We start from the raw sequence: 26,411 nt of genomic DNA on the forward strand, positions 1-26,411 counted from the left end.
AAAGACTGAGGGTTTTAAGGGTAAATAAGCAGAGGTAAAAGTAGCTGGAGTATTGGTAAATTCCTCTATGCAGAAACATACTCTATGAAGAAAATACTAAAGAATACACACACACACACACACAAATACTAGAATAAATGGGTTCATCAAGATCACAGGATACATAAACCATGTGCAAAAACCAATCTGTTTACTAGCAATGATGAATCCCAAAAATAAAGTTAAGAAAAAAATCCCACTTGTCATAACATCAAAAAGAATAAAATATTTAGAAATAAACTAAATAAAAGGAGTGCAAGACTTGTATACTAAAAACAAAACATTTCTGAGAGAACTAAAGATCTCAGTGGAGAGATATATGGATTCTTGGATTGAAAAATACAACATTTTAAAAATGGCAATTCTCCCCAAATTGATCTATAGATTTAATGCTATACCTATCAAAATCCCAGTAGGCTATTTTTCAGAAATTGACAAGATGATCCTAAAATTTATATGGAAATATAAGGTTCCCAGAATAGCCAAAACAATCTTGAAAACAAAGAAATTTGAAGGGCTTACATTTCTTGATCTCAAAATTCACTAAAAATTATAATATTCAAGAGAGTGTGGTACTGACATTAAGAATAGATATACATCAATAGATGAATAAAATAGAATAGAGAGTCCAGAAATAATTCCTTCCATTCATGGTGAATTGATTTTAGGTAAAGGGACCAAGGCAACTCAATAGGGAAAGAATAGTCTTTTTAACAAACAGTGCTAGAATAATTGAATATTCACATGAAAAAAAAAGATGAATTTAGATCCTTACTTTACATCATTCACAAGAGTTAAAATGGATCACAGACCTAAAGGTAAGAGCTAAAACTATAAAACCTTTAGAAGAAACTACTGGAAAAAATCTTTGTGACCTTTGGTTAGACAGAGTTCTTAGATACATTACCAGAAGCACAATCCCTAAAAGAAAACATTGATTAAACTGTATTTCACTAAAAATAATAACTTTTGTTCTTCGAAAAGACACAATTAAAAAAATGAAAAGACTTGCCACAGACTGGGAGAAAATATTTGCAAATCATATTTCAAATAAAAGACTTGTACCCAGAACATACAAAGAACTCTTATAATCTGATAACAAGAAAACAAACCAATGAAAAATAGAAAAAATATTTTAATAGATATTTCACCAAATAACCATAAAAATAGTTAATAAGCACATGAAAAGATGTTCAACACCATTAGTCATTTGGGAAACACAAATCAAAGCACAATGAGGTACCATTTCGCAGCCTCTAGAATGGCTACTATAAAAAAAAGACAGACAATAAGAAATGTTGTCAAGAACACAGTGAAAGAAGAATCCTCATTCCTGGTAGGAATGTAAAATAGTGCAGACACTTTGCAAAATAGTTTTGCAGTTTCTTAAAGGTTAAATATCAATTTACCATATGATTCAGTAATTCTACACTTAAGTATCTACTCAAAAGAAATGAAACATACATCCACACAAAGACTTACATGTGAATGTTTATAGCAGCATTATTCATAGGTGCCAACAAGCGGAAACAATCCAAATGTCCTTCAACTAATAAATGCATAAATAAAATGTGGTATGTTCAGACAATGAAACACTATTTAGCAATAAAAAGGAACAAAGTACTGATGCATGATACAACATGGATAAACATCAAAAACATTATTGAAAGATGTCAGATATAAAAGACCACATACTATAGGATTCCATATATTTGAATTGTCCAGAGAAATATCTATAGAAACAGAAAGAAGATAAGCAATTGCCTAGGATTGGCGGTGAAGATAGAGATTGCAAATGGCATGAGGATCTTCTAAGGATGACTCAAATGTTCTAATATTACATGTGGTAATGGTTGCACAACTCAGTAAGTTTACTAAAAATCATTACATTGTCTACTTAAAAGGGGTGGATTTTGTAGTATGTAACTTATATCTCAATACAGCTGTTTAAAAAAGACATGAGCTGATTATGGGATCAAGGCTAGAAAACAAAGTAAGGCCAGGAAATGGTTGGGAAAATCAGAAAAACAAAACAAAACAAAACTAGAAGCCTTAATGTGGCTGACGAGTTGGTGTGAAAGTGAGAGATTTGGGGAGTTGGCTTAATTTCAGAGATGACAGAGTCTGGATTTACAAACAAGAAAAATTAAAGGATAAGTATATTTCAAACAATTTATGAAAGATTTACAATAAGAATCCTATAAAAGTAAGCACTACCAAAATATTTCAAATATGGATTGATTTGGAATATTGGAGTTATACACAACTTTACATAAAGTGAAGTATACCTATATTCCATATTGTTTTTTAGTATCTATTTTACAGGCTTTCAAAAGTTAATTTCCATTCTCAAAAGACACTTTATTCTGAATAGCAGTTGTGCTGAGCCAACTGAGGCATACCACAGCTACTCCTTACAGAGGTCAGGGAAAATACAAAGCATGAAGAACACTTTGCTGGAGGCTAGGTGATTAAGCCCTATTGCAATTAAACAAATGAGAGAATAATTTAAAAAGAGCAAAGTGACTCAAAGACATAGTGCATTGATCTCTTGAAAGTTCCTTTTGGACTCCGTAAATAAAGATGATTACATCTGAGTAGCTAAAGCTCAAGCTTCTTTTCTTTACCACTTTAAGAGATAAGATTATAAGCTCCTTTTCTTTATCCACAGCAAACTCGAAGTTTTACGTTCTGGTAGATATTTTTTTTAAATAATCAGTAAACTAGTTTAAAATGAGCTTTTAGTAATGCAACAAAATCACTGAACTCTACAACTTTTGGTTTGATTTTATTTTCACCAGACTGCCTTCTCCCATGCAATGTACCTACTAGTGAGAGTATTAATAAAACATGTAATTATTTTTATTCATCTGTCACAAACTTTTATTTATACCGTCTAGTTAAATGGTTACTTCTAAAATTTCTAGTGTTACTTTTTTATATAAATCAGATCCGAAACTCCCAATTTGTGATCTTTTATCTAAAAGTAAACAAAAACCACAGATCTTTTGAAAACATTTTAAAAAATAAGCAGTAAAAGTATAATGCAAAATGATGACAAAATTACAACACAGAATAAAAATAACATTTAAATATGTATAAGCTTCTTCAAGAATTTAAAATACTACAAATTACATGTAAAATGTGAATAATAAAGACTGACTTTATCAGTCCATAATATCCTGAAGCAGCATTAATTGTCTAATCTAGTCCTAGTCTAGCCTTTAAAATTTAGTCAATCCTGCCATCCATAATGGCATCTCTGGATAAAACAAATGGGATTTCCCGAGTGGACCTGAGCCAAAGCTATTGTTGGGGCCAAGACTGAATACTGATGGTCCTGACTAAAATGGAGAGTTGGGGTCACCGGGGTGATATCCTGCTGGTTCAATACCAGATTTCTAGGAAAGGACAGAGAAGATTTCTGATGACAAAAATTGTCATCTGTTTTGTGAGTAGACTCATTCATTAATTCAAAAATTATTTATTTAGCATCAGTTATGTGCAAGGCATTAATGAAAGGTTAGATGGATAACAGGTTATCACCAGATATTGCATAAAAAAATTATTAGCCCACATAACTTTTTTAACAGAACAATATTCCCAATAATAATAAGTAGACTGGAAAAAATAAGAACATTAAAAGTATTTACCCGGCATATTTTTTTTAGTCATCCTGAACCTGTGTCTATTTATAATGTTCATTTAACTTATTTCCCTTTTCTAAGAACTAAAAGTTACTCAATTTAAAAATTAATCATTCTTTCTGATATTCTCAATATATTCAATTCCATTTTTTAAAAAGTACTTCCTATTTTCTTTAGAACATTGGGCTTTACCTTTAGTTATTATAAAGCCTTCAAAGATTATATAAAAGCAGATTTAACACCATTTATATTGGAAATTTCTAAATTTAGGAGGTCTATTACTATCCATTTAGAAAGTTTCCCCATTCTATTCTTTTCATGTCACTGGACTGTCGGTCAGGAGATCAAGTATACCAAGAAATACTGGCCAAGAGGAAAATGAATTAGTTACTGTTCTTTCATTCTAAATGTCACTGCAAAATCAGAACAAGGTGTTTGCCTAATTTAAATGTTATTGGCAAAACTATTTAGTTGAGATAATAGTTTAAAAAAAAGTGAAGTGTTTCCATTTTTTTCAACAACACTATAATATTAAACTATATAAATATAGAAACTACATTACTAAAAGGTGTTTGAATGTTTATAAAGTTAGTATTAAATGAGTGTATATTTTCAATACTATAATATTCAATTCTTTAAAGATAGTCTTACCTGAAGATTTGTGATTGTCTTTGTTTAATTTTTAACTCATGTTGCAACTGACTCAATTCTTTCTGTACTCTCTGAAAATCATTTTGGTGACTTTTTAACTGCATGCTTGCATCTCGAATTCTAAAAATATAAACAAATAACAACTGTTATAAGCCTAAATATTTCCTCATGAGTACTTTATCAAAATTTAAATCCACTTTTTTCATTGCAGCACTATTTACAATAGCCAGGACATGGAAGCAAACTAAATGTCCATCAACAGAGGTATGGATAAAGAAGATGTGGTACATATATACAATGGAATATTACTCAGCCATAAAAAAAACAAAATAATGCCATTTGCAGCAACATGGGTGGACCTAGAGACTGTCATACTGAGTGAAGTAAGTCAGACACAGCAAAGACAAATATCATATGATACTGCTTATATGTGGAATCTAAAAAAAGGGGACAAATGAACATAGTTACAAAACAGAAGTAGAGTCACAGATGTATCAACAGAAAACAAACTTATGGTTACCAGCAGATAAGGAAGGGGTGGGATACACTGGGAGATTGGGATTGACATATACACACTACTACATATAAATAGATAATTAATAAGAACCTACTGTACAGCACAGGGAGCTCTACTCAGTACTCTGTAATGGGCTATGGGAAAAAAATCTAAAAAAATAGTGGATATATGTATATGTATAACTGATTCACTTTGCTGTACACCTGAAACTAACACAACATAGTAAATCAACTATACTCCAAAATATATTTTTTTTAAATTTTAAATCCATTTTTAATAAAAATAAAAGAAAACTATGGGACCGTCAAGATGGTGGAGAAATAAGACGTGGAGATCACCTTCCTCCCCACAATTACATCAAAAATACATCTACATGTGGATCAACTCTTACAGAACACCTACTGAATGCTGGCAGAAGACCTCAGACTTCCCAAAAGGCAAGAAAATCCCCATGTACCTAGGTAGGGCAAAAGAAAACAGAAAAAACAGAGACAAAAGAATAGGGACAGGACCTGCACCTCTGGGAGGGAGCTGTAAAAGAGGAAAAGTTTCCACACACTTGGAAGCCCCTTCACTGGTAGAGAGGGAGGTGGATGGGGGGAAAGCTTTGGAGCCATGGAGGAGAGCGCAGCAACAGGGGTGCAGAGGGCAAAGCGGAGAGATTCCTGCACACAGGATCAGTGCTGACCAGCATTCACCAGCCTGAGACAATTTTCTGCTCACCCGCTGGGGCAGGTGGGGGCTGGGAGCTGAGGCTTGTGCTTCGGAGGTCAGATCCCAGGGAGAAGACTGGGGTTGGCTGCGTGAAGACAGCCTGAAGAGGGCTGGCGTGCTAAAACTAGCTGGAAGGGAGTCAGGGAAAAAGTCTGGACCTGCCGAAGAGGCAAGAGACCATTGTTTCAGGGTGTGTGAGGAGAGGGGATTCCTTCCATGTGTGCCCACAGGAGACAGAGCACCACCTAAGCAAGCTCCAGAGATGGGTATGAGCTGTGGCTAGCAGCTCAGACCACAGAGACAGGCATGAAATGCTAACGCTGCTGCCACTGCCACCAAGAATCCTATGTGCAAACACAGGTCACTACCCATACCCGCCCCACAACCCCACAGGAGCCTGTGCAGCACACCACTGCCACTGTCCCCAGATCCAGGGACAACTTCCCCGGGAGAACACACAGAGCACCTCAGGCTGTTGTAATGTCACGCTGGCCTCTGCCGCTGCATGCTCCTGTCGCATTCCAATTATGACTACCATCCCCCTCCCTCTCCCTGGCCTGAGACAGCAAAAGAGCCCTAATCAGCCGCTGCTTTAACCTTCTCCTGTCTGGGTGGGGAACAGACGCCTGAGGGCGACCTACACACAGAGGTGGGGCCAAAACCAAAGCTGAACCCCAGGAGCTGTGTGAACAAAGAAGAGAAAGGGAAATCTCTCCCAGCAGCCTCAGGAGCAGCGGATTACACTCCCACAATCAACTAGATGAACCTGCATCTGTGGAATCCCTGAATAGACAATGAATATTCCCAAAATTGAGGCAGTGGACTTTGGGAGCAACTGTAGACTAGGGGTTTGCTGTCTGCAACTGAATTGTTTCTGATTTTTATGTTTATCTTAGTTTAGTTTTTAGTGCTTGCTATCGTTGATGCATTTGTTTATTGGTTTGGTTGCTCTCTTTTTTTATTATTTCTTTATTTTATAACTTTTTAAAATTTTATTATTATTATTTTCTTCCCTTTTTTTTGGATCCTTTTCTTCTGAGCCATGTGGCTGACAGGGTCTTGGTGCTCCAGATGGGTGTGAAGCCTGAGCCTCCAAGGTGGGAGAGCCAAGTCCAGGACATTGCACTACCAGAGAGACGCCCCAGCTCCACATAATACCAACTGGCGAGAGCTCTCCCAGAGATCTCCTTCTCAACGCTAAGACCCAGCTCCACCCAACGGCCTGCAAGCTCAAGTGCTGGATGCCCCATGCCAAACAACTAGCAAGACAGGAACACAGCCCCACCCATCAGCAGAGAGGCTGCCTAAACTCACACTAAGTTCACAGACACCCCAAAACACAAAACCAGACACAGCCTGCCCACCAGAAAGACAAGATCCAGCCCCACCCACCAGAACACAGGCACCAGGCCCTGCCACCAAGAAGCCTACACAAGCCACTGAACCAACCTCACCCACTAGGGGCAGACACCAAAAACAACGGGAGCTATGAACTTGCAGCCTGTGAAAAGGAGATCCCAAACACAGTAAGTTAAGCAAAATGAGAAGACAGAGAAATATGCAGCAGATGAAGGAGTAACAAATGAAAAGGAAATGGGCAGTCTACCTGAAAAAGAATTCAGAGTAATGATAGTAAAGATGATCCAAGATCTTGGAAATAGAATGGAAAAAATACAAGAAACGTTTAACAAGGACTTAGAAGAAATAAAGAGCAAACAACAATGATGAACACCACAACAAACGAAATTAAAAATTCTTTAGAGGGAATCAATAGCAGAATAACTGAGGCAGAAGAACGCATAAGTGACCTGGAAGACAAAATAGTGGAAATAATCACCGAAGAGCAGAATAAAGAATAAAGAATGAAAAGAATTGAGGGCAGTCTCAGAGACCTCTGGGACAACATTAAACATGCCAACATTCAAATTATAGGGGTCCCAGAAGAAGACCTGGATCTGATAAAATATTTGAAGAGATTATAGTTGAAAATTTCCCTAATATGGGAAAGGAAAGAGTCAATCAAGTCCAGGAAGCAAAGAGAGTCCCACACAGAATAAATTCAAGGAGAAACACGCCAAGACACATATTAATCAAGCTATCAAAAATTAAACACAAAGGAGAAACATTAAAAGTAGCAAGGGAAAAGCAACAAATAAAATACAAGGGAATCTGCATAAGGTTAAGAGCTGATCTTTCAGCAGAAACTCTGCAAGCCAGAAGGGAGTGCTAGACATATTTAAAGTGATGAAAGGGAAAAACCTACAACCAAGATTACTCTAGCCAGCAAGGATATCATTCAGATTCAACAGATAAATTAAAACCTATACAGACAATGAGAAGTTAAGAGAATTCAGCACCACCAAATCAGCTTTACAACAAATGCTAAATGAACTTTGCTAGGCAGGAAACACAAGAGAAGGAAAAGACTTACAAAAACAAACCCAAAACAATTATGAAAATGGTAATAGGAACATACATATCGATAATTACCTTAAATACAAATGGATTAAATGCTCCAATGAAGAGACACAGACTGGCTGAATGGATACAAAAACAAGACCCATATATATGCTGTCTACAAGAGACCCACTTCAGACCTAGGGACACATACAGACTGAAAGTGAGGGGAGGGAAAAAGATATTCCATGCAAATGGAAATCAAAAGAAAGCTGGGGTAGCAAGTCTCATATAAGGCAAAATAGACTTTAAAATAAAATTACAAGATACAAAGAAGGACACTACATAATGATCAAGGGATCGAACCAAGAAGAAGATATAACAATTGTAAATATTTATGCACCCAACATAGGAGCACCTCAACATATATGGCAAATGCTCACAACCATAAAAGGGGAAATCAACAGTAACACAGTAATAGTAGGGGACTTTAAAACCCCACTTTACCCAATGGACAAATAATCCAGAATGAAAATAAATAAGGAAACCCAAGCTTTAAATAACACATTAGACAAGATGGACTTAATTGATATTTATGGGACATTCCATCCAAAAACAACAAAATACACTTTCTTCTCAAATGCTCATGGAACATTCTCCAGGATAGATCATGTTGTGGGTCACAAATCAAGCCTCAGTAAGTTTAAGAAACTTCAAATTGTATCAAGTACCTTTTCCAACCACAATGCTATGAGACAGGAAAAAAACTGTAAAAAATACAAACACTTGGAAGCTAAACGATACGCTACTAAATAACCAAGAGATCACTGAAGAAATCAAAAAATACCTAGAAACAAATGACCATGAAAACACAATGAGCCAAAACCTATGGGATGCAGCAAAAGCAGTTCTAAGAGGGAAGTTTATAGCAATACAATCCTACCTCAAGAAACAAGAAACATCTCAAATAACCTAACCTTACACATAAAGCAGTTAGAGAAAGAAAAACAAAAAAAACCCCAAAGTTAGCAGAAGGAAAGAAATCATAAAGATCAGGCAGAAATAAACGAAAAAGAAATGAAAAAAACAAGAGCAAAGATCAATAAAACTAAAAGTTGGTTCTTTGAGAAGATAAACAAAACTGATAAACCATTAGCCAGACTCATCAAGAAAAAAGGAAAGAAGACTCAAATCAACTGAATTAGAAATGAAAAAGGAGAAGTAACAAATGACACTGAAGAAATACAAAAGATCATGAGAGATTACTACAAGCAACTATATGCCAATAAAATGGACAACCTGGAAGAAATGGACAAATTCTTAGAAAAGCACAACCTTCCAAGACGAAACCAGGAAGAAATACAAAACATGAACAACTAATCACAAGTAATGCAATTGAAACTGTGATTAAAATTCTTCCAATAGACAAAAGCCCAGGATCAGATGGCTTCACAGGTGAATTCTCTCAAACATTTAGAGAACAGCTAACACCTATCCTTCTCAAACTCTTACAAGATATAGCAGAGGGTGGAACACTTCCAAATTCATTCTACGAGGCCACCATCACCCTGATACCAAAACCAGACAAAGATGTCACAAAAAAAGAAAACTACAGGCCAATATCACTGATGAACATAGATGCAAAAATCCTCAACAAAATACTAGAAAATAAAATCCAACAGCACGTTAAAAGCATCATACACCATGATAAAGTGGGGTTTATCCCAGGAATGCAAGGATTCTTCAATACACACAAATCAATCAATGTGATACACCATATTAACAAATTGAAGGATAAAAACCATATGATCATCTCAATAGATGCAGAAAAAGCTTTCAACAAAATTCAACACCCATTTATGATGAAACTCTCCAGAAAGTAGTCACAGAGGGAACTTACCTCAACATAACAAAGGCCATATATGACAAACCCACAGCCAACATCATTCTCAATGGTGAAAAACTGAAACCATTTCCTCTAAGATCAGGAACAAGACAAGGCTGCCTACTCTCACCACTGTTATTCAACATAGTTTTGGAAGTTTTAGCCACAGCAATCAGAGAATAAAAAGAAATAAAAGGAATCCAAATCAGAAAAGAAAAAGTAAAGCTGTCACTGTTTGCAGATGACATGACACTATACATAGAGAATACTAAAGATGCTACCAGAAAATTACTAGAGCTAATAAATGAATTTGGTAAATTAACAGGATATGAAATTAATGCACAGAAATCTCTTGCATTCCTATACACCACTGATGAAAAATGTGAAATTAAGGAAACACTCTCATTTACCATTGCAACAAAAAGAACAAAATACCTAGGAATAAACCTACCTAAGGAAACAAAAGACCTGTATGCAGAAAACTATAATACACTGATGAAAGAAATTAAAGAAGATAAAAACAGATAGTGAAATATACCATGTTCTTGGATTGGAAAATCAACATTGTGAAAATGACTATACTACCCAAGCAATCTACAGATTCTATGCAATCCCTATCAAACTACTGATGGCAGTTTTCACAGAACTAGAACAAAAAATTTCACAATTTGTATGGAAACACAAAACACCCTGAATAGCCAAAGGAAACTAGAGAAAGAAAAATGGAGCTGGAGGAATCAGGCTCCCTGACTTCAGACTATACTACAAAGCTACAGTAATCAAGACAGTATGATACTAGCACAAAAACAGAAATATAGATCAATGGAACAGGATAGAAAGTCCAGATATAAACCCACACACCTATGGTCACCTTATCTTTGATAAAAGAGGCAAGAATATACAACAGAGAAAAGACAACCTCTTCAATAAGTGGCACTGGGAAAACTGGACAGCTACAAGAAAAAGAATGAAATTAGAACACTTCCTAACACCATACACAAAAAAAAAACTCAAAATGTATTAAAGTCCTAAATGTAAGGCCAGACACTATAAAACTCTTAGAGGAAAACATAGGCAGAACACTCTATGACATAAATTACAGCAAGATCTTTTCTGACCCACCTCTTAGAGAAATGGAAATAAAAACAAAAATAAACAAATGTGACCTAATGAAACTTCACAGCTTTTGCACAGCAAAGGAAACCATAAAGAAGAGGAAAAGACTACCCTTCAGAATGGGAGAAAATATTTGCAAAGGATTAATCTCCAAAATATACAAGCAGCTCATGCAGCTCAGTATCAAAAATCAAACAACCCAATCCAAAAATGGGCAGAAGATCTAAATAGACATTTCTCCAAAGAAGATATACAGATTGCCAACAAGCCCATGAAAGGATGCTCAACATCACTAATCATTAGAGAAATGCAAATCAAAATCACAATGAGGCCATCCTCACACCAGTCAGGATGGCCATCATCAAAAAATCTAGAAACAATAAATGCTGGAGAGGGTGAGGAGAAAAGGGAACCCTCTTGCACTGTTGGTGGGAATGTAAATTGATACAGCCACTATGGAGAACAGTATGGCGTTTCCTTAAAAAACTAAAAACAGAGCTACCATACGACCCAGCAATACCACCACTGGGCATATACCCTGAGAAAACCATAAAGTGAAAAAGAGACATCTACCACAGTGTTCACTGCAGCACTATTTACAATAGCCAGGACATGGAAGCAACCTAAGTGTCCATCTACAGATGAATGGATAAAGATGTGGCACATATATACAATGGAATATTACTCAGCCATAAAAAGAAATGAAATTGAGTTATTTGTACTGAGTTGGATGGACCTAGAGTCTGTCATACAGAGTGAAGTAAGTCAGAAAGAGAAAAACAAATACCATATGCTAACACATATATATGAAATCTTAAAAAAAAATGGTTCTGATGAACCTAGGGGCAGGACAGTAATAAAGACGCAGACATACAGAATGGACTTGAGGACACGGGGAGGGGGAAGGGTAAGTTGGGACAAAGTGAGAGAGTAACACTGACATATATACATTATGAAATGTAAAACAGATAGCTAGTGGGAAGCAGCTACACAACACAGGGAGATCAGCTGGGTGCTTTGTGACCACCTAGAGGGGTGGGATAGGGAGGGTGGGAAGGAGATGCAAGAGGGAGGGGATATAGGGATATATGTATACATATAGCTGATTCACTTTGTTATACAGCAGAAACTAACACAACACTGTTAAGCAACTATACTCCAATAAAGATGTTAAAAAAAAAGAAAAGAAAAAAAACCTATGCTTCTCTTACATGCTAAATGAATGTACAGAGAAAGTATAGAGAGACACATACCAAATAGCCATTTTTCCTGGGGAGGAGAGTGGAATTCTCAGGCAAGGAATAGGCAACAAATATTGAAGGGAAGCATAACTTTATATCTTTTGTATTGTTTGAATTTTTGCAATGAACGTGTATTTTTACTTGTAATACTAATTAAAATGTACCTGGACAAATAATTTAACTTTTATCAAAGTAATACATGTACATAACTTAAAATGTCAAATATTTCTAAAAGAGTTATAAGAAAAAATAGTAATCATTTGATTTTACCCCAATTCTCACTGCCCAAAATAACTTTCAACTTTTTTTCTTCTAGTATTTAACTCTGTATTATTAAATAACATGCTTATACTGTTATTTCTTAAATTTCATTTTAGATATTGTCTAGTGAATAAATCAGTTAAATCTGGTTCTGCTACTTAATATAACTGAGACCTGAATATGATGACTTAAATATACAAAGGTATCAATATATTATCTTACATAAAACAAATGTATTGTTAGCCAGTCCAATGCTGATATGATAGCTTTAGAGTGTCATCAGGGCCCCAGGATCCTTCCAGCTCTATGGTCTACTATCTTTGGTGTGTGTCCATTATTCTCATGGTCTATGATAATGGCAGAAATGCCAACTATCACTTTCCCATTCCAGACCATCAGCAGTAGAAGACTCCTCTGTCCCTTTCAAGGATATTTCCTGGAAGTACCACAGTATACTTCTGCTGAACCTAGACACCTGGCTGTACCTAGCTGCAAGTTAAGCTGAGAAATGTAGTTATTTTAACTGGAAAGATTACCCCCCAGATATATCCATAGTTCTATTTCTAAGGAAGAAAGAAGAATGTACGCTGGGATAAGTACCTTGCAGTCTCTAACACAATTGCAATAAGAATTAACCCTCCTATACATATCTACACACCTATACAGATACACACACACACATGCACACACATGCACACACACACAGCCTTCCTCCCCTCATCCTCCCAATATAGTTAAATCACTCTTTTTATCCAGTGTTGATATTATTCTTCACTATGGGCGACATGTTATGCCATGATCACATTTCTTTTTTTGTACAACTTTTTGTTGCCCCTGGATTAAAAAACATCTCCTTTTCTTCCTTCTTAGTTTTTTGTGTGCCTATCACTTCTGAATCTTACAGAGGTGTAATCCTCCACTCTCGATACCTTCAGCACAGCAAATAATCCTTCCATATCATTTCTTTTCCAGAGGCAGCCTTCCTAGAGCTCTCCACTCCCCTGCTCTAGTCTCATTATGCTCTGGTTTGACTATACAACTGTCATTCTGGGACTTCCCTTCTTTATTATTTCAGCTTGCTTTCATGTCAGATCTCCTGTATCCTGGTTCTAAAGTCTTCCTCCTCCTTGGTTTACTCCTTTTGGTGGAGTAAATCCTCCAAGAGCTTTTTGTGCACAAGAGGTAAATCTGAGACCTTGATAATCTGAAAATATCTTTATTTGATCTCAGACTGAACAGTTTGGCTGCATGTAGAATCATAGATGAGGAAAGTAATCTTCATCAGAAAATTAGGGCTTTGTTCTGCTGTTTCCTAACTCTTAATGTTGCTTCTGAGAAGTCCAATGACATTCTAATTCCTACTGCTTTGTGTGATACATGGTAGGTGCTCCCCACCCTGTCTCCACCCCAGTTCAGAAGGTTTAAAAGTTTCTCTTTTCACTTTGTATTCTTAAATTTGATCACAATATATCTTCATGTTAGTCTTTTGTCATTCTCTGTACTGGGCGCATGGTGAATACTTCCTTTGGAAATGGATGTCTTTGAATTCCAGGAATTTTTCCCTAGGAAAAGGAGAAAGATTCCTTCCCCTCCATTTTCTCTATTTTATTTCTGGAGTATCTTTCTATTTTTTTGAATGTGGTGCTTCCCAGAGAGATCTAATTTTCTTACCCTTTCTTTGCCATCTTACCACTTTTGACATTTTGTTCTACTTTCATTATCTTCCATCCTGCCTATGAAATTTTTAATTTCTGCTATCATATTTTAATTACCAAGAATTCTTATTCTCCAAAAGGTCCTCTTTTTACTGTACCTGGTTTTTGTTTCATTGATACCATTTATTCTGTTTATTTTTTTGAGGTTATCAATTATAATGTGTTTTTAAAGTTTTCTTCAGCTCACTGCATTGCTTCTGTTTCCTTTGGGTTTGTTTTTTTCTCTCTTTACTTTCTGTCTTTCACATTTGAGGCATCTCTCAAAAGTCTGGAGATCCTTTATTGTCTATTCATATTTAAGATTGAGGCACTTAAAAGGATATTTGGTCCAGTTTCTACAAGTTAATGATGACAAAGGGAGAAAAGGGGGGAGAGAATTTTCAAGATAAAAGAGAAGAAAAGTGACAGTCAAATGGGATACATAGACCTTGTACAGAATCAGATTCAAACAAATAAACTGTAAAAAATTATACTTCTTTTTTAAGAAGTGAGGAAATTTGATTATGGACTAGGAATTAGATAATACTGAGGAACTGTTACTAATTTGGGGCTAATAATACTGTTGTTATATAAGAAAATGGCACGTCAAACTGAAGTAGGGACTTCCCTGGTGGCGCAGTGATTAAGAATCCACCTGCCAATGTAGGGGACGTGGGTTCAAGTCCTGGTCTGGGAAGATCCCACATGCCATGGAGCAACTAAGCCTGTGTGCCACAACTACTGAGCCTGTGCTCAAGAGCCTGCGAACCACAACTACTGAGCCTGCGAGCCACCAGTACTGAAGTCTACGCGCCTAGAGCCTGTGCTCCGCAACAAAGAGAAGACACCACAATGAGAAGCCCGCGCACCACAATGAAGAGTAGCCCCCATTCTGACAACTAGAGAAAGCCCATGAGCAGCAACAAAGACCCAATGCAGCCAAAAATAAATAAATACATTTATTTTTTTTAAAAAAACAAACTGAAGTAAACAGGGATGAAAACAGTATGGAGTCTTGGATCTGCCTTGAATTACTTCAGCAAACAAGAATAGGAACAGATGAAACACATATAACAAAATCTTGGTTATTTTTGAATCCGTGTTAATGGGTATTTATTATACTATGTTCTCTTTAGAAAAATGAATGGGGCTTCCCTGGTGGCGCAGTGGTTGGGAATCCGCCTGCCAATGCAGGGGACATGGGTTCATGCCCCGGTCCGGGAAGATCCCACATGCCGCAGTGCAGCTGGGCCCGTGAGCCATGCCCACTGAGCCTGTGCGTCCGGAGCCTGTGCTCCACAACAGGAGAGGCCACAACAGTGAGAGGCCCACAACCCGCAAAAAAAAAAAAAAAAAAAAAAAAAAAAAGAATGAATGAGAGAAATGGAAATAAAAACAAAGATAAAAAAATGGGACCTAATGAAACTTCAAAGCTTTTGCACAGCAAAGGAAACCATAAACAAGACCAAAAGACAACCCTCAGAATGGGAGAAAATATTTGCAAATGAAGCAACCGACAAAGGATTAATCTCCAAAATTTAGAAGCAGCTCATGCAGCTCAATAACAAAAAAACAAAAAACCCAATCCAAAAATGGGCAGAAGACCTAAATAGACATTTCTCCAAAGAAGATATATAGACTGCCAACAAACCCATGAAAGAATGCTCAACTTCATTAATCATTAGAGAAATGCAAATCAAAACTACAATGAGATATCATCTCACACCAGTCAGAATGGCCATCATCAAAAAATCTAGAAACAATAAATGCTGGAGAGGGTGTGGAGAAAAGGGGACCCTCTTGCACTGCTGGTGGGAATGTAAATTGATACAGCCACTGTGGAGAACAGTATGGAGTTTCCTTAAAAAACTACAAATAGAACTACCATATGACCCAGCAATCCCACTACTGGGCATATACCCTGAGAAAACCATAATTCAAAAAGAGTCATGTACCACAATGTTCATTGCAGCTCTATTTACAATAGCCCAGAGATGGAAACAACCTAAATGCCCATCATCGGATGAATGGATAAAGAAGATGTGGCACATATATACAATGGAATATTACTCAGCCATAAAAAGAAACGAAATTGAGCTATTTGTAATGAGGTGGATAGACCTAGAGTCTGTCATACAGAGTGAAGTAAGTCAGAAAGAGAAAGACAAATACCATATGCTAACACATATATATGGAATTTAAGAAAAAAATGTCATGAAGAACCTAGGGGTAAGACAGGAATAAAGACACAGACCTACTGGAGAACGGACTTGAGGATATGGGGAGGGGGAAGGGTGAGCTGTGACAGGGCGAGAGAGAGGCATGGACATATATACACTAACAAACGTAAGGTAGATAGCTAGTGGGAAGCAGCCGCATGGCACAGGGATATCGGCTTGGTGCTTTGTGACTGCCTGGAGGGGTGGGATAGGGAGGGTGGGAGGGAGGGAGACGCAAGAGGGAAGAGATATGGGAACATACGTATATGTATAACTGATTCACTTTGTTATAAAGCAATTAACCTCAATAAAGATATTTAAAAAAAAAAAGAATGAATGAGGCACTGAAATGCTCTCTGTAAGCTTGTGTGTGTGTGTGTGTGTGTGTATGTGTGTACAGTAGTTGTTAAATGATGGGCTTCACTGTGGGGAAATCAGGTGAGGAACTAGCTGTTTTAATAGTACCTATGCCATCTGACCGAGTCAGGGAAGGGTAATTATCAGCCTTTGGGAAGGTATACTGGGAAGAAGTTCTGAAAAGCCTAAATGCACCTTTAAAATATTTTTCATGAATCGTACTATTTCCATTCCCACTTTGTACCCTGAAAGTATTTCCCTAAGCATACTAAGAGGAAAAAAATCAGCTGAATTTGTTTTCAGGAGTCACACCTTAAAAAAATAATTTAACAGAGGAACGTAGAAAAAAGGTTAAGAAAATATATACCGGACAGATGCTTTAAAACGATAAAAGATATATATTAATGTTAATAACTAGCAAGACACTAAATGGAACAACACTTTTATTTTGATAAAAAGCCTAATTTACCACGAAAAATACGAATTATAAGCCTTTGTATACCCAAAACATAGCCTCAAATTATATAAAGGAAAAATCTGTTAAAAATCCAATAAGAACAAATTAATAATCATAATAAAAGGTAATAACACATTTCTCACAGAAATGGTCACAATGACATGAAAAATAGGTAAAGATATTGAGGATCTGAATAACATAATTAACCAGCTTAATGTATGGCCATAATCGGAACTTATATCTAATAATCATTTCTTCCAAACACATGGTATAACCACAAAAATTGACCACGTAATCAGCCACAACTGACATTTTAATATATTCATAAAAAGAAAAAAAATTACACCCACATTCATTGTCCACAATAAAATCACATGAAAATCGACAACAAACGGTAGTCAAAAACCACATACATGGAAACTTCAACATACATCTGATAAACCTTGGGCCAAAGAGGAAATAGAAGTCGAGTTATAAACTATTTAGAAATAAATGATAATGGAAGCACTATTTATCAAAGTATTTAGAAGAAAATTTATAGCTTTAAATATTTACTTTAAAAAAAACAATGAATGTGTACTCTGAATGTCATAATCCAGGAGAAAAGCATAAATGACAAAAAACAATGAATGTTCAGAAGCAAGGCAACCCCAGTAGCAATGAGCACACCCAAAGCCAATATCTTGGTTTCTAAATACTATTCTCCAGTAAAAGATATCAGAAGATCTTAGAGAACTGGTTGATTCCAGGGGTGGGGCAGGAAAAATTTAAGATGAGCCTAGAACATTTTATGATGCCAGAAAGTAAGGAAGAGTTCAAAGGAAGACAGAGGCATGTTGAAAGGGCACAGGTACCACCTCAAAGAGCTCCTAATGGCTAAACTGGAACAACTGAGCAACAAAATAAATAACTGTAGTACTGGATTATAACCCACAAAATAAAAGTGAATGAGTCCATACTGACATTAACAAATAACTGAATAGTTAAACAAATGGGAGAGAAGGAACAGCTGTTCCTTACAGAGAAATTCCAGTTAATAAACATAGAAGGAATGAGAAAAAAAAAAATTGTTAGAAGAGCACAGTAATAACTGTTGCAAGCAAAATCTATGCTAAAAGTAGGTGAAAGTTTGAGGAGAAACAGAATATTTGAATATTCTCAAAGTTTCTACCCCAAGATATTTATTAATTGTAAAGGGAAAAATAATAATTTTACAGTGGAGGAACCTGGCATACATCACCTTAGCGAAGTGATCAACATTTAACATGATCTGTATTAAGACATATTGACATCACATACACTCTGACATGATACACTGAGAAGGGCATATCACTTCTGTGGTATTCTTGCCAAAAATGAACAATCTCTATTAAATTATGCGTAAACATCAGACAAACCCAAATTGAGGGGATTCTACAAAATAACTGACCAGTTCTCTTCAAAAACCTCGAGTCATGAAAGACAAAGAAAGACTCAGGAACTGTCACAGATCAAAGGAGACTAAAAAGATATGAGGTCTAAATGCAATCAGTGATCCCAGATTGAATCCTGGAGTGGGGAAAAAAAAACATGTCAGTGAAAAAACGGATAAAATCAAATAAAGTCTGTAGGTTAGTTAATAGTAGTATACCAATGTTAGTTTCTTAGTTTTTATAATTGTACCATAGTTATGAAAGTTGTTAGCATTAGGGGAAGCTGTGTATATGGGAACTCTCCATACTATTTTTGCAACTTTCTATAAATCTAAAATTATTTCAAAGTAAAAAGTTAAAAAAATCACTTGTACATATTTAATGAATAATTTGTACATGTCAAATGTATCTGTTATAAACTATGGTGTAAAAAGGTAGGTATACTTTAAATTTTGGAAGTTATGCATTTTTATATAGCAAAAATAAAAGAAAACACCTTCACGGTCAATATTAGAGAAACATTAAGTAACCTATATTCCTATGGAATACCATATATATATATATTAAAAAAAAAAAGAATGAAGTAGATCTCTATGTCCTGACATGGAAAGAATACTAAGACTTAAGAAGAAAAAAGAAAAGCAAGTTGTAATTTACAGATCAACAAGAGTTTTCAAACACTCCTACTGGGAATGTAAATTAACATAGCTACGTTGAATAAATAGTAGGATCTACTAAGCCTGGCCATATGCACAATGCCATGACCCAGAATTTCCACACCTGGTACATACCCAACAGAAAAATGTACTCAAGTATGTACCAAAGACATGCACACAAATGTTCATGGCAGCACTGATTTTAATAGCCCCAAATTGGAAACAGCCAAATGCTCACCCACAGTAGAATAGATAAATCCATTGTGGTATATTCATACCATTGAAAACTGAACAGCAATAAGAGTGAACGAACAGCAGCTACCCATAGCAAGATGAATGCTTCTTGCAAACATAAGGCTAAGTGAAGTAAACCAGACAAGAAAATACACACCATATGATTCCATTCACATAAAGTTCAAAAATAGGCAAAATTAATCTATGGTGTTATAATTCAAGATAGTAATTTCCTTTGGGTGGGTGACAGTAAGATAAGTACAAGAGCGCTTCTAGGGGGATGTATCTTCAGTTTCATGATCCGGATGCTGATTACATGGGAAATTCACTTTGTGAAATTTAGTTTAGTCATACATGTATTATTTGTGCATTTTTCTCTTATATATGTTATACTTCAATAAAAATTTAGAAAAATAAAAAATTAAATAAAGTAGAATTAAAAAAATCACCTAGACAGTATCATTACGTGTAAGTACATCTAAGGTTGATAAATAGGGAAAAAAGTCCAGAAATATTAGAAGGATTTTAACCTTATATAGTACATTGTGGGGTTAAATGAAATTTGTATTAAACATTCCTTAATAAAACACGAGGAATACAGCCAATCTCTTGTGATAATTGTAAATGGAGGGAGGAGGCAAGATGGCAGAATAGGAGGATGCAGAATTTGTCACCCCTCAGAAGTATATCAAGAATACATCCATAAATGGAACACTTCTCACAGAGCACCTGCTGAACATTAGGGGAAGACTTCAGACACCTAAAAGGACAAGAAAAATCCCCTCACAACTCGGTAGGACAAAAGAAAGAAGAAAAAAAAGAAAAGAGGAATCAAAAAAGGGACCAGCAACCCTGGTGGGAAGCTGAGGGTGAGGGGAGGTCCTCGCACTCAGAAAATCCCTCACGGTGGGGAAATCAGCTGGGACGGAAAGAGACCTTCAGGAGATCAAAGGAGAATGCAGCGGACGGCCTGTGGAAGGCAGGACAAAGCAAGAACTGCGTGCATAGTCTGCGCTGCAGCTCTGCGCATCCCAGCCTGAGTCGTGAGTCGCCTGTTGCTGAGGGGGGCTGGGTGCTGGAAAGTGGGGTTTGGAGCCCAGACACAGGTAGGGGACAGCTGTTGGCTGTATAAAGATAGCCTGAAGCGACAGGAATAAGGGACTGCACAACCGGGAAAGTTTGTGGAAAAAAGCCCAGGACACCATAGAAGCAAGGCATCATTGTTGAGTGGTGCCCAAGGGGCGGGGCCACTATTACAACTCCTTTCCCTACCCGCCAGCTTCTTCGGCCTCCATGGTAACTGGAAAGGGCTCCCATCTGAGTAGTTCGCCTGTCCCTGAAGCCAAGGCCTCCTCCGCCCGCATAGGCTCTGGGGTCCTGAGTGCCCCTGCATGAGATGGAAATCTGCCAATGCTGGTGGGGGCTGAGTACTAAAGTGAGGGGTTAAGGAGAGGATCTGGGGAGACGAATGCTGTTGGCTGTGTGAATTCAACAGAGGGGATGGGAGCGAGGGGCTCCATGGCTGGGAATGCCCCTAGAGGAAGTGTGATCTGCCGAGGAAATGAGGCACCATTGTTGAGAGGTGTGCAGGGGATGGGGATGCCACTGCCCCCCCCACACCAGCTCTTGCCTCCATGCGCACTGGGAGGGACTCCCACCAGACCGAGCATGCCACAGTCTGTTGCAACTGCCTGCTGGTCCCTGCCACCACAGGCAACTTGCACACACCCCAGGTGTGGCTGCTGTACCCCTCCCTAGGTGGAAGGAGTAAATGTGCCCTAATCAGCCACTGCTTTCTCTCCCTGTCACCTGGGCAGGGAACAGATGCCTGAGAGTGATGCACATGCAGCGATGGGGCCAAAGCCAAAGCTGAGCCCCAGGGGCAGGGAGACTAAGAAAAAGGAGTGGAAATCTTTCCGTGAAGGTGCACAAGCTGCAGATTAAATCCCTGAGATCGGCTTGGTAAATCCTGCATCTGAGGAATACCTGAACAGACAATGAGTGTTCCCACAATTGAAACTGGTCTAGCCTTAGCAGCAGTGGACTTTGGGGACAAGTACACGTGGGAGTTGGGGCAGGGCATTGTCTGAGCTGGTCCCACAGTGCCCAGAGCCAATCCCCACCTCCCCAGGAGGCCCTCCAATACCTCCAGGTAGGTCTTTGGACTCTGATGGCCAGAAGGGAGTAGCAGGACATATTTAAAGTGATGAAAGGGAAAAACCTACAACCAAGATTACTCTACCCAGCAAGGATCTCACTCAGATTCGAAGGAGAAATCAAAAGCTTTACAGAGAAGCAAAACTAAGAGAATTCAGCACCACCAAACCAGCATTACAACAAATGCTAAAGGAACTTTGCTAGGCAGGAAACACAAGAGAAGAAAAAGACCTACAAAAAATACCCCAAAACAATTAAGAAAATGATAATAGGAACATACATATCAATAATTACCTTAAAGGCAAATGGATTAAGTGCTCCAACCAAAAGAGAGAAACTGGCTGAATGGATACAAAAACAAGACCCATATATATGCTGTCTATAAGAGACCCACTTCAGACCTAGGGACACATACAGACTGCAAGTGAGGGGATGGAAAAAGATATTCCATGCAAATGGAAATCAAAAGAAAGCTGGAGTAACAATTCTCGTATCAGACAAAATAGACTTTAAAATAAAGACTATTTCAAGAGACAAGGAGGGACACTACATAATGATCAAGGGATCAATCCAAGAAGATATAACAATTGTAAATATTTATGCACCCAAGATAGGAGCACCTCAATACATAAGCCAAGTGCTAACAGCCATAAAAAGGGAAATTAACAGTAACACAATAATGGTGGGGGACTTTAACACCCCACCTACACCAATGGACAGATCATCCAGACAGAAAATAAATAAGGAAACCCAAGATTTAAATGACACATTAGACCAGACAATTAATACGTATAGGACATTCCATCTGAAAGCAACAGAAAATACTTTCTTCTCAAGTGCACGTCGAACATTTTCCAAGGCAGATCACATCTTGGTTCACAAAACAAGCCTCAGTAAATTTAAGAAAATTGAAATCGTATCAAGCATCTTTTCTGACCACAACGCTATGAGATTACAAATCAATTACAGAAAAAAAACTGTAAAAAAAACATACGGAGGCTAAACAATACGCTACTAAATAACCAGGAGATCACTAAAGAAATCAAAAAATACCTAGAAACAAATAACAATGAAAACATGATGACCCAAGAACTATGGGAGGCAGCAAAGGCAGTTCTAAGACAGATGTTTATAGCAGTACAATCTTACCTCAAGAAACAAGAAATATCTCAAATAAACAACATAACCTTACACCTAAAGCAACTACAGAAAGAAGAATGAACAAAACCCAAAACTAGTAGAAGGAAAGAAATCATAAAAATCAGAGGAGAAATAAATGAAATAGAAATGAAGAAAACAATAGCAAAGATCAATACAACTAAAAGTTGGATCTTTGAAAAGATAAAATTGATAAACCTTTAGTCAGACTCATCAAGAAAAAAAGGGAGAGGACTCAAATAAATAAAATAGAAATCAAAAAGAAGTTACAACTGACACTGCAGAAATACAAAGGATCGTAAGAGACTACTACAAGCACCTATATGCCAATAAAATAGAAAACCTGGAAGAAATGGACAAATTCTTAGAAAAGTACAACCTGCCAAGACTGAACCAGGAAGAAATAGAAAATATGAACAGACCAATCACAAGTAATGAAATTGAACCTATGATTTAAAATCTTCCAACAAACAAAAGCCCAGGACCAGATGGCTTCACAGGCAAATTCTATCAAACATTTAGAGAAGAACTAACACCTATCCTTCTCATACTCTTCCAAAAAATTGCAGCGGGGCACTTCCCTGGTGGTGCAGAAGTTAAGAATCCACCTGCCAATGCAGGGGACACGGGTTCGATCCCATATACCGCAGAGCAACTAAGCCCGTGTGCCACAACTACTGAGCCTGTGCTCTAGAGCCCACAGGCCACAACTACTGAGCCTGTGTGCCACAACTACTGAAGCCCGTGCACCTAGAGCCTCTGCTCTACAACAAGAGAAGACACAGCAATGAGAAGCCCATGCACCACAATGAAGAGAAGCCCCACTCACTGCAACTAGAGAAAGCCCGTGTGCGCAGCAATGAAGACACAACACAGCCAAAAATAAATAAATAAATTTATTTAAAAAAAACCCCACTATACTCTTTAAAAAAAAAAAAAAAACTGCAGTGGGAGGAACACTCTCAAACTCATTCTACAAGGCCACCATCACCCTGACACCAAAACCAGACAAACATACCACAAGAAAAGAAACTTACAGGCCAATACAACTGATGAACATAGATGCAAAAATACTCAACAAAATACTAGCAAACCAAATCCAACAACACATAAAAAGGATCATACACCATGATCAAGTGGGATTTATCCCAGAGATGCAACGTTTCTTCAATAAATGCAAATCAATCAATGTGATACACCATATTAACAAATTGAAGAATAAAAACCATACGATCATCTCAATAGATACAGAAAAAGCTTTTAACAAAATTCAACACCAATTTATGATAAAAACTCTCCAGAAAGTGGGCATAGAGGGAACCTACCTCAACATAATAAAGCCTATATATGACAAACCCACAGCAAACATTATTCTCAAAGGTGAAAAACTGAAAGCATTTCCTCTAAGATCAGGAACAAGACAAGGGTGTCCACTCTCGCCACTATTATTCAACATGGTTTTGGAAGTCCTAGCCATGGCAATCAGAGAAGAAAAAGAAATAAAAGGAATCCAAATCAGAAAAGAAGTAAAACTGTCACTGTTTGCAGATGACATACTATACATAGAAAATACTAAAGATGCCACCAGAAAACTACTAGAGCTAATCAATGAATTTAGTAAAGCCACAGGATACAAAATTAATACATGGAAATCTCTTGCATTCCTACACACTAACAACAAAAGATCAGAAAAAGAAATCAAGGAAACAATCCCATTTACTGTTGCAACAGAAAGAATAAAATACCTAGGAATAAACATACCTAAGGAGATGACAGAACTGTACGCAGAAAGCTATAAGATAATGATGTAAGGAATAAAAGATGACACAAACAGATGGAGAGATATACCATGTTCTTGGATTGGAAGAATCAGTATTGTGAAAATGACTATACTACTCAAAGCAATCTACAGATTCAATGCAATCCCTATCAAATTACCAATGGCATTTTTCACAGAATTAGAACAAAAAATTTTACAACTTCTATGGAAACAGGAAAGACCATGCATAGCCAAAGCAATCTTGAGAAAGAAAAACAGAGCTAGAGGAATCAGGCTCCCCAACTTCAGACTATACTACAAAGCTACAGTAATCAAGACAGTATGGTACTAGCACAAAAACAGAAATATAGATCAATGGAACAGGATAGAAAGTCCAGATATAAACCCACACACCTATGGACCCCTAATCTATGACAAAGGAGGCAAGCATATACAATGGAGAAAAGACAGTCTCTTCAATAAGTGGTGCTGGAAAAACTGGACAGCTACATGTAAAAGAATGAAATTAGAACACTCCCTAACACCATACACAAAAATAAACTAAAAATGGATTAGACACCTAAATGTAAGTTCAGACACTATAAAACTCTTAGAGGAAAACACAGGCAGAATACTCTTATGACATAAATCACAGCAAGATCTTTTTTGACCCATCTCCTAGAGTAATGATAATAAAAACAAAAATAAACAAAGGGAACCTAACTAAATGTAAAAGCTTTTACACAGCAAAGGAAACCATAAACAAGACCAAAAGACAACCCTCAGAATGGGAGAAAGTATTTGCAAATGAAGCAACTGACAAAAGATTAATCTCCAAAATATACAAACAGCTCATGCAGCTCAATATCAAAAAACCAAACAACGCAATCAAAAAATGGGTGGAAGACCTAAATAGACATTTCTCCAAAGAAGATATACAGATTGCCAACAAACACATGCAAGGATGCTCAACATCACTAATCATTAGAGAAATGCAAATCAAAACTACAATGAGGGGACTTCCCTGGTGGTCCAGTGGTGAAGAATCCACCTTCCAATGCAGGGGACACTGGTTTGATCCCTCGTCGAGGAACTAAGATCCCGCATGCCATGGGGCAACTAAGCCCATGCGCCACAACTGCTGAGCTCGCACACCTCAATGAGAGAGGCTGGTGCTGCAACTACAGAGCCCATGAGCTCTGATGCCGGCATGCTCTGGAGCCCATGCACCATAATTAGAGAGAGAAAAACCCACACGCCACAACTAGAGAGAAGCCTGTGAACCACAACAAAAGATCCTGCACGTCTCAACGAACAGATCCCATGTGCCGCAACTAAGACCCAACGCAGCCAAAGAAAAATAATAATAATAAAGAAAAAAAACCTACAATGAGGTATCACCTCACACCAGTCAGAATGGCCATCATCAAAAAGTCTACAAACAATAAATGCTGGAGAGGGTGTGGAGAAAAGGGAACCCTCTTGCACTGTTGGTGGGAATGTAAATTGATACAGCCACTATGGAGAACAGTATGGAGGTTCCTTAAAAAACTAAAAATAGAATTACCATATGATCCAGCAATCCCACTACTGGGCATATACCCAGAGAAAACCATAATTCAAACAGATGCATGCACCCCAATGTTCACTGCAGCACTATTTACAATAGCCAGGTTATGGAAGCAACCTATGTCCATTGACAGAGGAATGAATAAAGAAGATGTGGTGCATATATACAATGGAATATTACATAGCCATAAAAAGGAACACAATTGGGTCATTTGTACAGACATGGATGGACCTAGAGACTGTCATACAGAGTGAAGTAAGTCCGAAAGAG

General features: G+C 37.3%; 1 protein-coding gene across 6 annotated transcripts in view; it reads right to left on the minus strand.

Annotated features, from left to right (window-relative positions):
* The window catches only part of LEKR1 (leucine, glutamate and lysine rich 1), a 276,455-nt gene that overhangs the window by 141,689 nt on the left and 108,355 nt on the right, over window positions 1-26,411 (minus strand). For all 6 annotated transcript variants that reach the window (XM_060011239.1, XM_060011240.1, XM_060011238.1 and 3 more), the window contains one exon: window positions 4,338-4,457. In XM_060011239.1, coding sequence (XP_059867222.1) covers window positions 4,338-4,457 — 120 coding nt within the window. The remainder of the gene's footprint in view (window positions 1-4,337; window positions 4,458-26,411) is intronic.

The sequence above is a fragment of the Delphinus delphis genome, chromosome 4 (assembly GCF_949987515.2).
Source record: "Delphinus delphis chromosome 4, mDelDel1.2, whole genome shotgun sequence".
Lineage (NCBI taxonomy): Eukaryota > Metazoa > Chordata > Mammalia > Artiodactyla > Delphinidae > Delphinus > Delphinus delphis.